Source organism: Oncorhynchus nerka, linkage group LG8 (genome assembly GCF_034236695.1).
Source record: "Oncorhynchus nerka isolate Pitt River linkage group LG8, Oner_Uvic_2.0, whole genome shotgun sequence".
Classification (NCBI taxonomy): Eukaryota; Metazoa; Chordata; class Actinopteri; order Salmoniformes; family Salmonidae; genus Oncorhynchus; species Oncorhynchus nerka.
Genome location: NC_088403.1, coordinates 25,713,420 through 25,729,907, shown reverse-complemented (window position 1 = coordinate 25,729,907; position 16,488 = coordinate 25,713,420). Strand labels below are relative to the sequence as shown.

At 42.0% G+C, this 16,488-nt stretch overlaps 1 protein-coding gene across 2 annotated transcripts in view; it reads left to right on the top strand.

The window, feature by feature from the left end:
* The first annotated feature begins 12,005 nt into the window (after positions 1-12,005).
* LOC115133008 (PRKC apoptosis WT1 regulator protein) overlaps positions 12,006-16,488 on the top strand; it is an 84,890-nt gene continuing 80,407 nt past the window's right edge. The window contains exons 1-2 of one of the 2 annotated variants that reach the window (XM_029665804.2): positions 12,006-12,143; positions 12,454-13,171. In XM_029665804.2, coding sequence (XP_029521664.1) covers positions 12,611-13,171 — 561 coding nt within the window. In that variant the 5' untranslated portion in view covers positions 12,006-12,143; positions 12,454-12,610. The remainder of the gene's footprint in view (positions 12,144-12,453; positions 13,172-16,488) is intronic. The other variant, XM_029665805.2, reaches the window with a different exon arrangement.

The following is a 16,488-nucleotide window of genomic DNA, read 5'->3' as shown; positions in this document are numbered from 1 at the left end:
CTGCCAGTACTTTTAGAAAATGCCCCCCAAAAAGTGGAGAAAGTGAGATATTCAGCTGGTGGGTTGTTGTAGTTCTAATGAAACGGTGATAACTTTTAAGCTTCGTGCTTCTTCTTGGCCGTCCAAACGATTGACCTTCATGTCTTAAAGTAATGATGGACTGTCGTTTCTCTTTGCTTATTTGAGCTGTTCTTGCTCTCATATGGACATGGTCTTTTACCAAATATGGCTATCTTCTGTATACCAACCCTACCTTGTCACAAGAGACTGTAGAGACAGCATCCAAGATGGACGTTCATATACACCGTTTCATGAGGCTTGCCATCTTTCTAGAGCCAGTTTTACTGGGATTACAACGCCTGCGCACTAGCACTCAGTGCACACAAGGAGCAGTGACAATGTGATCACGTTATCCAAAAACATGACAGACATTGGACGAATACACTTTTTTATATCTTTGGCTTTCACTCACATCCGAAGATATTACAATTTTATATTTGTCCAATGTCATGTTTTTGGATAACGTGATGACATCGTCACTGCTCCTTGTGTGCACTGAGTGCGCAGGCATAATAATCCCAGTAAAACTGGCTCTAGAAAGATGGCATGCCCCATGAAGCGGCATATACGAACATTCACCTTGAATGCTGTCTCTACAGTCTCTTGGGCACCCCCTACTCGGGCACGGGGCAATGAGTAGACCATAGTGGTCCAGGTCCAGGAAAAAAATGGATGTGGAATGTCTTGTTGTCGCTACCATCTCTAGCACAGAAGAGAGATAGAGAGCAGTTGCTTAGGTACAGTATCTCTACCTGACAGAAACAATTTAAAAAACTCAGTATAATTGATTGATAGTTGTTATTCAGCAGTCTTAAAGTATGCCTTATCTATTTTTAAGAACTATTGAAATAGTGATTTCGTCAGGCAGCAGACAGTTTGTTGTTTATTTCTCTCATGATTATACTGTATGTTCCATGTATTGGGCCTAATTACTCTATTTAAACTGCGCTTTAGTATTTAATTTTCTTCTGTTTGTTTTTTCTTTCTTTATTGTAGTTGTTGTTTTATCTTTTTGTTGTCAATGTGGAAGATTAAATTCCAATAAGAACATTATTACAAAATTAGAGAAAAAAAATCTATATATCTATATACAGTATATTATTACAAAATTAGGCTGATGGCATCCCCTGGTGGATGCAGTGTGTTATGGCTGCTTGCAGAAAGTAAGTCATTGGCCATACCTACCCTCTACAGTTATGATATCGACAAACATAGAGGGCTATATTAGCCATGTTAGTATCTCTGTCAAAACTGCTACCTGTATTTTGTTTATAACAAACGAGTGTACATGTTTTTAGAAACTACTCATTCCTATTCATGTGTACCAAGTAAAAGTTCACGTTTGTTTTAACACACATCGAAAGGAAACACCCAGCTCAGCCGGGGAGAGCCCAACAACCATGCTCCTCTAGGCCTACATCCACCACCACCTCAGGTCAGTTTGTTTTAACACACATTGAAAGGAAACACCCAGCTCAGCCGGGGAGAGCCCAACAACCATGCTCATCTAGGCCTACATCCACCACCACCTCAGGTCAGTTTGTTTCACTTGCATTAATAGGGATGTGATTTAGACCCATGTCAACCATGGATTAGTTTCTCCTGGCCCATAGATTACTTTCAGGTTTGTGTTTTTTGTCATGAATCTTGTTCTGGAGGTAGCTCTGCAAAGTGGTCACTAGCTGGCACAGCCACAAAGTCATAAAATCAGATTTTAACCTTAACCACACTGCTAACTCTAATGGCTAACCTTAGATGAAGACCTAAAAGGTCATTTTTGTTTTCAATATAGACAATTTTGACTTTGAAACTGGCCTGTCTAAGGGGATATTGCTCATTTCTGCCTCCAGGACAAGACACATGACAATAAATGTCAAACTACTTCAGGGTTGTGGAACTGACTAACATCAACTTAACTAGGCTGGTGGCGCCCCCAGGGGTTGCAGTGTGTTATGGCCACTTGCAGAAAGCAAGTCATTGGCTATACCTACCCCTCAACAATTCTAATATCTATGAACATAGAGGGCTATGAGTGGTCTGGCTGACACAATTAAATGTTCAAATATTACAGTAACATCTGTGTGTTTATGCGTGCCATCATGTGCTTAATTGTATAGTTGATGGAAACTGGGGCGAGTGAGAGATGGACCAGTCCTAGTGAAGTAAGCCAGCAGAGGGGCTGAGCATAGCCCTGAGTCCCTTCTTAAAATAAGATGCTCTTCCTCAAGGTTGGGTTGCTGTTAAACACTTTGTGACAAATATTGCTTTTCTGCTATGCCGTGGTTGAGGACGAGTACACAGGACCAAAGCTTAAAGGAGGTAAGGTTATGTCGATAATACAATGCTTTGTACTCATATGCATGGTACGGTATAGAGGCCACTGCAACTCATACCATGCTAGACTATGGACTCTATGGAATCTCCAGTGGTGTAAAGTACTTAATTAGAAATAGTGTAAAGTACTACTTAAGTAGTTTTTTTGGGTATCTGTACTTTACTATTTCTATTTTAATTAATTTTACTTCGCTACATTCCTAAAGAAAATAATGTACTTTTTACTCCCTACATTTTCCCTGATACCCTAATGTACACATTACATTTTGAATGCTTAGCAGGACAGGAAAAATGTCTAATTCACACACTTATCAATAGAACATCTCTGGTCATCCCTCTAACTCTGATCTGGCAGACTCACTAAATACACACGATTCATTTGTAAATTATGTCTGAGTTACAGTTGAAGTTGGCAGTTTACATACACCTTAGCCAAATACATTTAAACTCCGTTTTTGACAATTCCTGACATTTAATCCTAGTAAAAATTCCCTGTTTTAGGTCAGTTAGGATCACCACTTTATTTAAAAAATGTGAAACGTAAGAATAATAGTAGAGAGAATTGTTTATTTCAGCTTTTATTTCCTTCATCACATTCCCATGGGTCAGAAGTTTACATACACTCAATTAGTATGTGGTAGAAACTAATCCATGTATCTGAGTCAGATTTGTAGGCCTCCTTGCTCGCACATGTTTTTTCAGTTCTGCCCACACATTTTTCTAAAGGATTGAGGTCAGGGCTTTGTGATGGCCACTTCAATACCTTGACTTTGTTGTCCTTAAGCCATTTTTCCACAACTTTGGAAGTATGCTTGGGGTCATTGTCCATTTGGAAGACCCATTTGCGACCAAGCTTCAAATTCTTGACTGATGTCTTGAGATGTTGCGTCAAAATATCCACATAATGCTCCTCCCTCATGATGCCATCTATTTTGTGAAGTGCACCTGTCCCTCCTACAGCAAAGCACCCCCACAACATGATGCTGCCACCCCCGTGCTTCACGGTTGTGATGGTGTTCTTTGGCTTGCAAGCCACCCCCTTTTTCCTCCAAACATAACGACGGTCATTATGGCCAAACAGTTCTATTTTTGTTTCAACAGACCAGAGGATATTTCTCCAAAAAGTACGATCTTTGTCCCCATATGCAGTTGCAAACCATAGTCTGGCTTTTTTATGGAGGTTTTGGAGCAGAGGCTTCTTCCTTGCTGAGCGGCCTTTCAGGTTATGTCGATATAGGACTCGTTTTACTGTGGATATAAATACTTTTTTACTTGTTTCCTCCATCATCTTCACAAGGTCCTTTGCTGTTGTTCTGGGATTGATTTGCACTTCTCGCACCAAAGTACGTTAATCTCTAGGAGATAGAACCCGTCTCCGTCCTGAGCGGTATGACGGCTGCGTGGTCCCATGGTGTTTATACTTGCGTACTATTGTTTGTACAGATGAACGTGGTACCTTCAGGCGTTTGGAAATTGCTCCCAAGGATGAGCCAGACTTGTGGAGGTCTACAATTATTTTCTGAGGTCTTGGCTGATTTAATTTTCCCATGATGTCAAGCAAAGAGCCACTGAGTTTGAAGGGTGGCCTTGAAATAGATCCACAGGTACACCTCCAATTGACGTCAATTAGCCTATCAGAAGCTTCTAAAGACATGACATCCTTTTCTGATTTTGTCCAAGCTGTTTAAAGGCACAGTCAACTTAGTGTATGTAAACATCTGACCCACTGGAATTGTGATACAGTGAATTATAAGTGAAATATCCTGTCGGTAAACAATTGTTGTAAAAATGACTTGTGTCATGCACAAAGTAGATGTCCTAACCAACTGGCCAAAACTATAGTTTGTTAACAAGAAATTTGTGAAGTGGTTGAAAAACAAGATTTAATGACTCTAACTTAAGTGTATGTAAACTTCCGACTTCAACTATGTCTGAGTGTTGGAGCGTGCCCTTGGCTATCTGTCATAAAAAAATTAAATGGTGCCTTCTGGTACGCTTAATACCAGAAATTTGAAATGATTTATACTTTTAAGTTTTAAACCAAATACTTTTAGACTTTTACTCAAGTAGTATTTTACTTGGTGACGCTCACTTTTACTTGAGTCATTTTCTGTTGTCCTGACGTTGTATTAGTTAATGTGACGACTGTTGCTCATCGAATGATTAAAGGTTTCTAATTGCGTGATTAACTGAATCAAGCAATTAACTCATTAACCTGGGGCACCATGGGAAAATTAGTTTTATTGAGTTTCTATTTCCCAAATTAACTAAAAGAATATCGATTTTACAACAGCCGCTAATTAATCAGTTACCTCTACAGTCTCGTTCTGAACGTCGCATAATCTGGGAATCTGCACGGACCCGGGTCTCACCAATGAGTTCGTACCACACCAATCTTAGTTGAGTATTTATTTACTAGAAAGCTAAAATGATGATAAAAGATATACATACACAAAAACACATTCTAGGCTATTAATTAGAACTTTGTATAACGGGCCAACACAATATGGCGCGTGTTACCCAAAATGGGGATTTAAAAGAGAGAGAAAAAGAGAAAGAACATGAGAGAAATATACATTTGGGTGAATTTGTCAGCTATGCTTATTCTAACCCTAGCCTTGCCCCAAACTGCCGCTCTTATGGGTCAGCATATAATGATGTAATTACGTGGGGAAGGTCTCTGTGGATTCTCCGCGTGAACCGCTCAGGCTGCACAATGACGCACTTCTCCGGCGCAACTCTTTGGTTGTCCTTTGGCTTAGGAGTCTGTTGTGTGGCCTAAGATTTACCAGGGTTGTGAGGGGTCATAAAAACCCCACATCTTCAGACCCCTAGATCTCTCCTCCTCTGTTGGGGTTGAGAGATAATCTGTAGGGTTGTGGTCTCCTGTAACCTGACCTGATCAGGACAGTCATGACATGACATCTTTACTTTTAAGTATGATGAGTGGGTACTTTTACCACCGCTGGGAATATCCCATCAAATGTGACATCTATTGTTTTAAACTTTCTTGTCTGTTCCTCTTCTTTTTCTCTCTCCCAAATCAAATCCGAGTTGATTTGTCACATGCACAGGATACAGCCAGTGTAAACAGTATAGTGAAATGCTTGCTGCTTGCAAGCTCCTTCTCAACAATGCAGTAAAACTAAGTTATATAAAATAAATACACACAAGAATATACACTACAAGGTCAATATCAGTGGCAACCAATGTCATGGATACTGCTGACAGTTATTTAATCAGGGTTAATTGATCCAGGGATCAGATGGGGAACAAATGATCTTACATCCACCTAAGAGGATCAGACCTCAAGCCAGAGTTTCAACAGTTCACTGCTGTGGTCAGTACATATCTCTAATCAAACCGATGGAGTTGCTTATTAATAAAGAGTATTTAATCATTTACATTGACTGCTCTTGGCAGAGAGAATGCCCTGCTCCAATGGTGCTCTTCAAAGAACCAACTCCAAGCTTAGATAATACTTTGGGGATAAGAGTCAGCATGCAAAATACTTGTATTTTTCCATTTCCTTTTTGCACAATGATAGTGGGACTGAGCCTGGTCTGTGTCTGGAGTCCATATGGACTTCCCTCCATAGCTACCTCAAACACATTGTCTTCTTCAGGACCTTGCGCAAAGCTAATGGGAAAAATATCAGTTGGGTAGCTTCCCAGGTTTAGAAAATGACCAGAGATAATTATAGAAACAAATGGATTTAATTAGTGTAGTCTATTCATTGCTTTCCCAGCATCCCCAAGGGAGAGAGTACAATGGTACTGTAGACCAGAAATTGTCATAATGTCATATGCTTGCATTACAGACCAAGTGTTTGAGAAACATAGTCAGGACACTGCGTATGTGGAGTTCTTATTAGTATCTGATGATACCATTATGATCCAACCAAACACATCTAGAGGACGTTTGTAGTGGTTTCTGTGTGTTTAATAACACACACACGCAGGGGCTGGAATCGCTCTTTTCACTGCAAAGGATGAACGTGTTCTGTTTTGCCTGATCTCCACTGTGAACCTGTGGACCAGACAGAAAACACTTAGATAACAACCTATCTGTTTCCCTGAGATTTCAGTAGGTAAATAGAATGAAGCATAAACATTTCATCAGAGGCAGACTTCATCTGTTGTATTTGATAGGGTAGAATTTTCCCTCACTGAGGCTCAAAGCAAATCACTGGGGGCTTAGAACCAAAAGCTGCTTATGATTGGTAGCGAAGCCTGATTCTTTGATTCCTGACAACTGTTCTGCCACAAGATTATGTGCTTTTCTGGGTTTGAAATCACCCAGAGAGGGGAATTAGATCTCCACAGCAGCTCCTGTCGTACACCGCGTTCTGATCCCTTCCCTTCTCTCCTCATTTTTCCCACCGCTGTCTGTGCCTTATTCATCTCCCTTTCCTCTGTCCTGCACTTTGCTGAAGTTGCAGAGTGTGGTGTGAGCTAACTAACAGAGGCAGAACAGAGCAGCTGACGAGCACAAAGCTCTCTGCCGCCCGTATCAGACACGCTGGGTGAACAAAGCCCCTCTGCTCCACAGACAGACAATGGTACAATAGCTGACCGGGCTGTTCCAACATGTGCCATACTCACATTATGGAAGCACAGATCTGGTAGATTGGACAATTCAAACGAGTTGGATGCATGATTAATGAAAACGCAGTGTTAATTGGAGCAATTAGAAGAACATTGTGCTTTGGAAGTGTTCAAATTGCCTCTGTGTCCGCTGTCATTCCCCACATACAGGACAGTACAGTAGGGCGGTTGGGAACGGAGTTACAAAACATTGGGAGTTGCCATTCCCACCCCCATACTCTCTGCTCCCTCACACTGAGGTGTCAAACAGGGAGTCATAAACATAGCCTTACTGCAGCAGACATACCACATATTATTCAGACACTCAGGGTATAGGAATGGATTAGACCAAAGCAAGTTCAGACAAGACAACACCACTTTTATGCAGCTAACCATATTAGCCTATTCTAGCCATGTTTATACATGGTTCTAACATGCAGCCTTTGTCCTGATCTTGTCCACACTCTGATTGTGCCAACATTTTTAGTGTAGATGATTATAAGACGCATTGTGATCGGACTGTGATCAGACCTTATAAGTGTAAATATACTAAATCAGGTCAAGATCAGGAGGACGAAGGATACATGCTAATGGAAGACAGAAATAGGGCTATCGATTCATGCACACACTGCCTACGGTGGTATGATACTTCTACTGATGCATCATCTGTAGCTGACATCCTGTTGGCTAAACCACAGTAGAAGCCAATCAGCAGAGGGATGTACTGACTCTGTGGTACAGAACATGGAACAGGTTGGCTAACTGTCCCACTTAGTCACCCACCACATCACACTCACCAGATGGCACCCCGCAGATGGCATGAGAAGCCGTTGGAGGGCACAGGAGGGGTAACGGACCTACACATACTGGACAGAGAGAGAGAGACGAATGGATCCATAGAGTCAGAGTTCACATCACCAGAGGAGTACAGGCAACCCTAAACCTGACTGGGGCCTTTGGTTCAGTAGAGAAGGATCTGGTTCTGATGTGGCTAGTCAACTTCTTTGCATGTCATTTGGGGTAGTCTCTCTCTCTTCCCTCACTCCCTCAGTGTGTGAGGAAGTCTCACCCAGGACTCTGTTGTCCGTCTGCCTCACTTCCTTCCTGCCTCTGGCCAAGCTTCTTTCAGAGGGCCAGCCAGCAATGCTGTTCATTCTACTGAGAGGCATATGCATTCTCCTCAGCTCTTCTGGTATGTCAAACACTCACAAGACTTGTAAGGCGTATGGTGCAGTCTGTGTTGTGAGTCTGATTGTCCAGTCACTTATAGAAAGGAGACAATGACTCAGACCATAACATTAAATATTATGACCCAAAATGGGTAAATAAGGGAACGTTATGTAGTGGTGAGGGATGATGCCGTTTGGTGAGAGTATCCCTTCAGAATGTGAATGTTTTCATAGAGTTAGTACAATATACACAGAGTGTACAAATCATTAAGAACACCTTCCTAATACTGAGTTGTACAACCCAATAAGGGATCATAGCTTTAACCGGGTCAGTTTATGTCATGTTTTGTCCACTCAGTCTAAGTTTATATCCAAGAAAAAGATCCAGTTGAAACTGAATAAAGGGAAATAATTTTCCTTTTATAGACCACCTCATGGCTTTTAACTTAATACATAACTGTGGGATGGATAAAAAAACTGTGAAACAAAAATGTTGGATATTATGTTATGTTTTGAGATGACTGGCTATGAAGATTTTACTGTTCGACTGCACTCTGTATTTTTCTACAACTCCACCAGAAATGAGCAGTCTGGGCTATGTGTAACATGGAGGAAAAAGTTCTCTTGGCATTTATTGAAAGTACCAGACTGCTTTTACAGAATGTCTTTAACCCACCAGAGATAAGAGTTAACACTGTGAGACATTCAGAAAGGGAGTTCACACAGTTATCTCTCCCAGGGGAAATGCATTATTGGAATGCTAAGTGGGGCTTAGTTGAAAGAGGAGCACAGTTTGTGTTGGCATGGAGCGAGCCTCTGTGAGCGACAACAACTGCCCTCTCGTATTTCAGCTTCCCAAAAAGCAGACAGAAAAATGCTAAATATGCAGCAGTGTGACCTCAACCCTTAGATGAGCCACTATTTTAAGACAACGGTGTCTAATTCCTTTCACCTAGGTACTTTTCTCCTTTATCTCCAATAAATAATTTCAGCACATGTACAATACTGTCTAATATATGTAGTTTACAAACAGTAGATTATTATATAGACATTGTATAATGTAGTTCAATTGCTAATGGATGACCTCATTGTTGAGGAATGTGTTTTACTTCTTAAATTGCTAGTAATATTGTATGTACTAATTATGTTGTACTGTATGTTTCAATGTTGTACATTTTATCAATTGTGTTCATGCAGGGGCTCCCTTGGAAAAGAGGCCTTGGTCGCAATAGGACTCCCTGCTAAAGGTTAAAAAAAGAAAAAAAAAGGTTTTCTAGGGCCTGGAGCTTTTCCTGGTCAGGTCACATGGTCAGAAAAAAAACCTGTCCTCTGACTGTGTGCCATGTCGTTATTGAACACATATCTGGACAATGTTGCCTAAACACCAGTGCAACTTTAGGAAACAGGCTATAGCTTCCTGCATACCTACCCTGAGCACACTCCTTCAGCAGTAACCAACCCAGTGCAGCAGCACAGCTAAGCTGTGGAGCCATTATCACGGCATGAAATTAGGTTTCAAACAGCAAGAGCCTATAAGTTTAGGGCTTGTCCGGGGCGAGTAGAGATGGAGTAATGGGCCCTCAGAGGGAGGCAAGAGCTGCACAGAGAAGTGGAATGGGAACACAGATTGAATAGCTAGGAATGTCAACCAGAGTTATTGGAGCTCTGCATTCATTGCTACACCGCAACAGATGCAGCAGTATATTTCCTTAAACAGAGATCCATAAACATAAGGACTAAATAAAAGGTAAATAACTCCAGGAGATATGGCAGCTTCCAAAGTATGTTGCAAGAGAGCTGAAAATAAGCACAGACCGTATTCACATCATCACAGCTTGTTATGTGAATATAGTGGGTTCCTAGGTTCTGTTTGGTATGATTGTAAAATATTTGAAACCGAACTGAACCTAATCAACCCAAAGAGAACCTACACTGTAAGCACCCCCTGTATTTACATCATTAATCTGGTTTGGTGAATGGTAAAGGTGCTATTGGCTCTATACTGGCTGTTCAGTCAAGGTCACTGTCATATTTGAACCTGGCTAGGATATCTGAGTGAGTCTTCTCCCATTCATCCATATGGCTGTATTACCATCACTATATAAGGGTGGCAGGTAGCCTAGTGGTTAGAGTGTTGGGCCAGTACAATGACAAAATAAGATTATTTACAAAATAAGAATTAGTTCTTAACTGAATAAAATGTCATTTAGTTCTTACCTAGTTAAATAAATAAAAATATATTAAAAAATCACTGTGAATCAGTCTGGCACCCTCACTCATCCTAGGGTTATTTTCAACCAGCTCTTATGGGAAGTGTGGAAACAACTATGCACTTACATCATGACCCTCACACATAGCCACATAGTGGGTTGGTATGCCTGTTTTGTTATTGATTAATAATGTTCACCTCTGAAGCGCTCTGGGGCTGGGTGACTCATCCAACGCCTTACCGCCACTGACCTCGTTCATCTTTATATCACCCACATGGGTAAATCCAATGAGGAGATGGCACGTGGGTACCTGCTTCTATAAACCAATGAGGAGATGGCACGTGGGTACCTGCTTCTATAAACCAATGAGGAGATGGCACGTGGGTACCTGCTTCTATAAACCAATGAGGAGATGGCACGTGGGTACCTGCTTCTATAAACCAATGAGGAGATGGCACGTGGGTACCTGCTTCTATAAACCAATGAGGAGATGGCACGTGGGTACCTGCTTCTATAAACCAATGAGGAGATGGCACGTGGGTACCTGCTTCTATAAACCAATGAGGAGATGGCACGTGGGTACCTGCTTCTATAAACCAATGAGGAGATGGCACGTGGGTACCTGCTTCTATAAACCAATGAGGAGATGGCACGTGGGTACCTGCTTCTATAAACCAATGAGGAGATGGCACGTGGGTACCTGCTTCTATAAACCAAAATACATTTAGGAATCTATATTATTCAAGTATTGCACCCACACTGCTCGCAAGCGTCTGCGTTGCCAAGGGCTAAAATAGAAGTCAGTTCTATTTGTGACGCAGATCGCGCTGCAAGTCCTGCCTCTCCCATCTCCTCATTGGTTTATAGAAGCAGATACCCACATGCCATCTCCTCATTGGATATACCCACGTGGGTGACTGAAGGTCGAACAAGGTCAGTGGCGGTAATGCACCTAATTTATGAAAGTTGCCAATTGCAATATAAAGTCCAGAGAAGAAAAAGCCTGGAAGAGGAGAGATGACTAGAAACGATTCGGCTGACCGTTTTACATGTGGATTAATTGTCGGAGTAGAGGACCTTGTGCATTTCAGGTAAAATAACAACTCAATGTTTATATCCCAGGACAACTTAGCTAGCAACAGCAAGCTAGCTAGCTTGCTGATCTGTCCCCAAATTAATGTAATTGGTTCAGAGTTTGTTTTGATATTTTAACCTGCGTGTCACGACTGTGTTTGGTGTGGGGGGACAAAATAAACGTATGCACGCACGCAGCCAGTTTGTGTGAGCAGTGTGGGTGCAATAATTTAATAATATAGATTTGTAAATTTATTTTGCAATGCTCGTGCATTTGACGCTAGCGGTGTAGTCAGACTGTTATAGCTCCTCTCACCAACCTCCACCTATACAGCCTATAGGTTAAAAATAATATACACTATATAGTCTATGATTAGGCTGAGACATTTTTTTCTTCTTTATTTCCACCTTGTAGCCTAGATGCTGTAAAAAAACAAAAAAACATTTCGTTTAAAAATATCATAGAAAGGTGTTTCGACACAGCAAGTACAACGCAAACATTTTTAATAACGGAATCGGCTCAATCCATTGAATTTCGAATGTATTCGTGAGTCTTCGTATGGGTTCGGAGCAGCCCAGGAGAGGGAGTTGAGTCAGAGCCGCACTGTTCCCTAGGTTGCATGTGACTCATCGAGTTTGCAGTGAAGTAGGCTACAATTCATTCCTACGGAATGTTCACCTGAGAGAGCGAAAGCACTGCTAAATAACAGGTGAGTCTTATTAGAAACGCATGTCACTGTTATAATGGTTCGCTAAGTGATTCATGTTATTTCCAATAAGTTACTTTAACATTTTGGGGGAGAAAATATAACTTCAAAAAATGATCGACTTGTGATTATCTACTGTAGCGCCAACTTTGCTATGAGTTATATATAGTTCAAACCCTGTTTGTATATGGGAAGGCTAGTTTGTAAAAACAATTTGATACACTTTACACACGGATAGTCATTTCGAAATGAGGTCGTTTCATTTGAAGTTTGTACCAAATTTACACTAACTGTGATTTTCCATTACCTGTAGACGGAGTCGTTTTGAGTAATGTGGTGCCATTAGAAGCGAAGGGCGATTGCACGGTAACCTGATTTAGAAACGGAAATTACAAATTCACTGCTGAAGGAACGTAGTTTACAAACTTAGTAAAGCCACTGGTGAAATATCCACATATTCAAAAAGGAACATGGCAACGGGTGGATTTAAACCAAATGCACAGACAGACTTTCTGGAGGAATGGAAGGCTAAACGGGAGAAAATGAGGGCAAAAATGCTTGGGGACATCGCTGCGGCCACCGGCGCGTGCACTGGTGGTATTGTCCCTGCGTCCCTGGGGAGCCACAGCAACAAAAGTGAGATGCGCAATGCTACCTCGAGCACCGAACTTAACAACAACGGCAACCCGGACCGCGGGACATCATACCCCATGGCTCGCTCATCATCATCCTCAGCCTTGAAGAGACCTGACGATGAACCACACCCGACACCAGCCGTCAGAGGAGCGGATACACCGGGGAGTAACCTGAAGAAGACACCGCAGCCGGAGAAAGTGCCCTGCACCCCACAAGAGTCCAGCCCCACTGCATGCAATGACCATGGCAGTGACAAGGAGAGCCCCTCACCCAGTAAAGGCAAAGAGAAGAAAAACAGTGGTCCAAGCGCCAGGAAGGGGAAAGGACAGATCGAGAAGAGAAAGCTGAGGGAGAAGCGCAGATCAACAGGTGTTGTCAGCATGCCGTCCACCGAGGTGAGTCCAAGCTGTCTAACTTTCATTTGTTTACAAATCATCTCCTAGTTATTAAGCATGATGCCTTGGTGTAGGATGAGACTGTTTATACTATGTGCTGGCAACCTGTAGGCCTATGTGAGAAATAAAAGTTGGACTTATCTGTCCATTAGGTTGTGTCATTATCGTTATGAAACAAACATTTTAATGTACCAAATGGGTTGGATGTTTGTGGGAAAATAATAGTTTGAGACCGAGTAGCTTTAATGACTAATGAGAAGTATTCAAATGGGGTTATAAAACGTTCTTCTGACCTTCAAAAGGCCTACTTTAACATGTCTGTTCCAGTGGAGTGTTTTTGAAGACCTTCTGTCTTGCACAGACATGAAAAAAGTATCTATGAGAATGCTGAAAATGTGCAGAGTGAGCAGTATCGTTGTTATTGCACTTAAATCGTGTCACAGCCTGGCAGCAGGGAAGCTGATGAAAGCTTGTCAACCACCAGTCCCCCACTCAATAATATGTCTGTCCTGTTATTCTAAGAACTTCCACCATCAGGGAAATTGTATGTATCCAGTGCCTTCAGAAAGTATTCACACCCTTTGACTTTTTCCACATTTTGTTGTGTTACAGCCTGATTTTGAAACGGATTAAATTGAGATTTTGTGTCACTGGCCTACACACAATACTCCATAAGGTCAAAGTGGAATTATGTTTTTAGAAATGTTTACAAATTCATAAAAAATGAAAAGCTGAATTGTCTTGAGTCAAGTATTCAACCCCTTTGTTATGGCAAGCCAAAATGAGGCAAAAAATGTGCTTAACAAGTCATATATTAAGTTGCATGGGCTCAATCTGTATGCAATAATAGTGGTTAACATGATTTTCGAATGACTACCTCATCTCTGTACCCCACACATGCAATTATCTGTAAGGTTCCTCAGTTGAGCTGTCAATTTCATACACAGATTCAAGCCAATGCCTCGCAATGAAGGGCACTTATTGGTAGATGAATAAGAAATCAGCCATTGAATATTCCTTCGAGCATGGTGAAGTTATTAATTACAGTTTGTATAGTGTATCAGTACACCTAGTCACTACAAAGATACAGGTGTCCTTCCTAACTCAGTTGCTGAAGAGGAAGGAAACAACTCAGGGATTTCACCATGAAGCCAAGATAGGAGAAAACTGAGGATGGATCAACAATGTTGTAGTTACTCCACAATACTAACTTAAATGACAGAGTGAAAAGAAGGGTGTCTGTGCAGAATACACATTTTACAAAACATGAATTCTGTTTGCAGTAAGGCACTAAAGTACAACTGCAAAAAATGTGGGAAAGAAATTAAACCAACTTTACACAGGCTATTGTTTGGCGTAGCCCACGCCAAATAAATGAAAGATAACCCACAAGCCAATCATAACCTTCTCTTGTGAAGTCCAGACGTAAGAGCGAGAACAAAGGCTAAACCCGGTCTTAACTTCCAATGCTCCACCCCCCTGCCCAATTCCCCTCCACGCCACTCCGCCAACCGCCAGGATGCCCAGCATCAGAACATTCCAGGCATTCCCGTGATTGGCAGATAGCAGGTTGATTGGCATGTTGGTCCCTGTGAACACTGGGTACTGGTAAATACAACACAACCACCTACTAGCCTAACACACAGCTGTCTGTGCGCGTCGCTACAATATTATAGGTATGCTCCAGTGTTTTATAGAAGGCAAATCCTAGAGGAAAACCTGGTTCCGTCTGCTTTCCAACAGACACTGGGAGACAACCTTGAAAGTTTCTTAGTGGCCTACTTAGTCTTGACTTAAATCGACTTGAATATCTATAATGAGACTTGAAAATGGCTGTCTAGAAATGATCAACAACCAACTTGACAGGGCTTGAAGAATAAAACAATAAATCATGTGAAAATATTGTACAGTCCAGGTATGCAAATCTCTTAGAGACTTACCCGTAAAGACTCACAGCTGTAATTGATGGCAAAGGTGATTCTAACAGGTTGATTCAGAGGTGTGAATACTTACAGAAATATCTCATTTATGTATTTCATTGTCAATAAATTTGCACACATTTTAAACATGTTTTCACTTTGTCGTTATGGGTTATTGTGTGTAGATGGGTGAGAATCTTTTCGATTGAATACATTTTTAATGTAGGCTTTAACACAACAAAATGTGGAATAGGTCAAGGGGTATGAATACTTTCTGAAGGCACTTTATATTGGGCATGTTTTATGATGTTGACACTGGCTCAGTGCCTTGAAGCCACAGAGTGTAGTCTACATATTAGGGGTCTGGCTTTTCTGACAGCTGCCCACACCCAGAGCATGCTGCCGACTGTGTAGTTTCACCTGGAGGTTGACCAGTGTCTCAGTTGGCTGGTGACAGCCTGTTATTAGGCGGTCGGCAGTGCCAATCAAGGAGTTTGAGAGGCTGGTCAGAAGCCAAGCCGTAATGCTAGGTTTCAACCCCACAGATCATGCCAAACTATGTGCGATCATGCCCCATGCGACAACATTGCCTGTGTTTATTGCGTTGCAGCTTTCCGATGGTAAATCTAAACCCTGACATGGCGATCACTGTATGATTTGTACCCTCTTCACACAAGGCCCCTTGTGTTATGAATTTTATTGAAAAGGTACGCTGGGGCATAATCAGCCTGCGTGTTCTGTGGGGCACAATAGCTGTTGAGGGGGTTTCAGAGCAATAGGAAACCCAATCGCGCCACTCTTCCTATGATGGGCTGATAATGGCTTCACGGTTAACCGAAGCAAACACTGGCTCTTCTGTGGAGTGTCAATCAGGACCACCTCCCCCATTCCAGGAAGGTGTCTCGTTTCAGCCTCCCTGTCCGTCTCACCCTCTCTGACGGAGAATGGTATGTGTCTACTGGCTGTTGGGGACCTCTGACCTGCTTAACAAATGCTTACTGAACAATGAAATACTGCTTAAGTGATGTGTGCGTTTGTCTCATTCGAGGTGAGTACTCACTCGGACAGCGTTATCTTCAATCTTGCTCTCTCTCCTTTTCTCTCTCTCTTTAGGATGTGTGTGTTGTCAGTGGTCCGTTTCCTGTTGGCCTCACCGTGCCTTAGGCCTAGTTGATGAGCCTCATTGTCTGGGGCCATCCATGTTTTATGACCAGCAGTGTGTTATAAGGCTCGGCTTGGAGACTGAGTTGCTTTCACTCGGGAGCATGAACTTTGTTTCATGTGGTGGGCTGGATCTCTCTGATCAAGTCTGCTGCTGTTGTGTCTGGAACACCCAGGGCCGTTCGTCAGTAGCAACCGTGAACAAGCGGTATGATAGGGCAGGCTACACATTGGTGC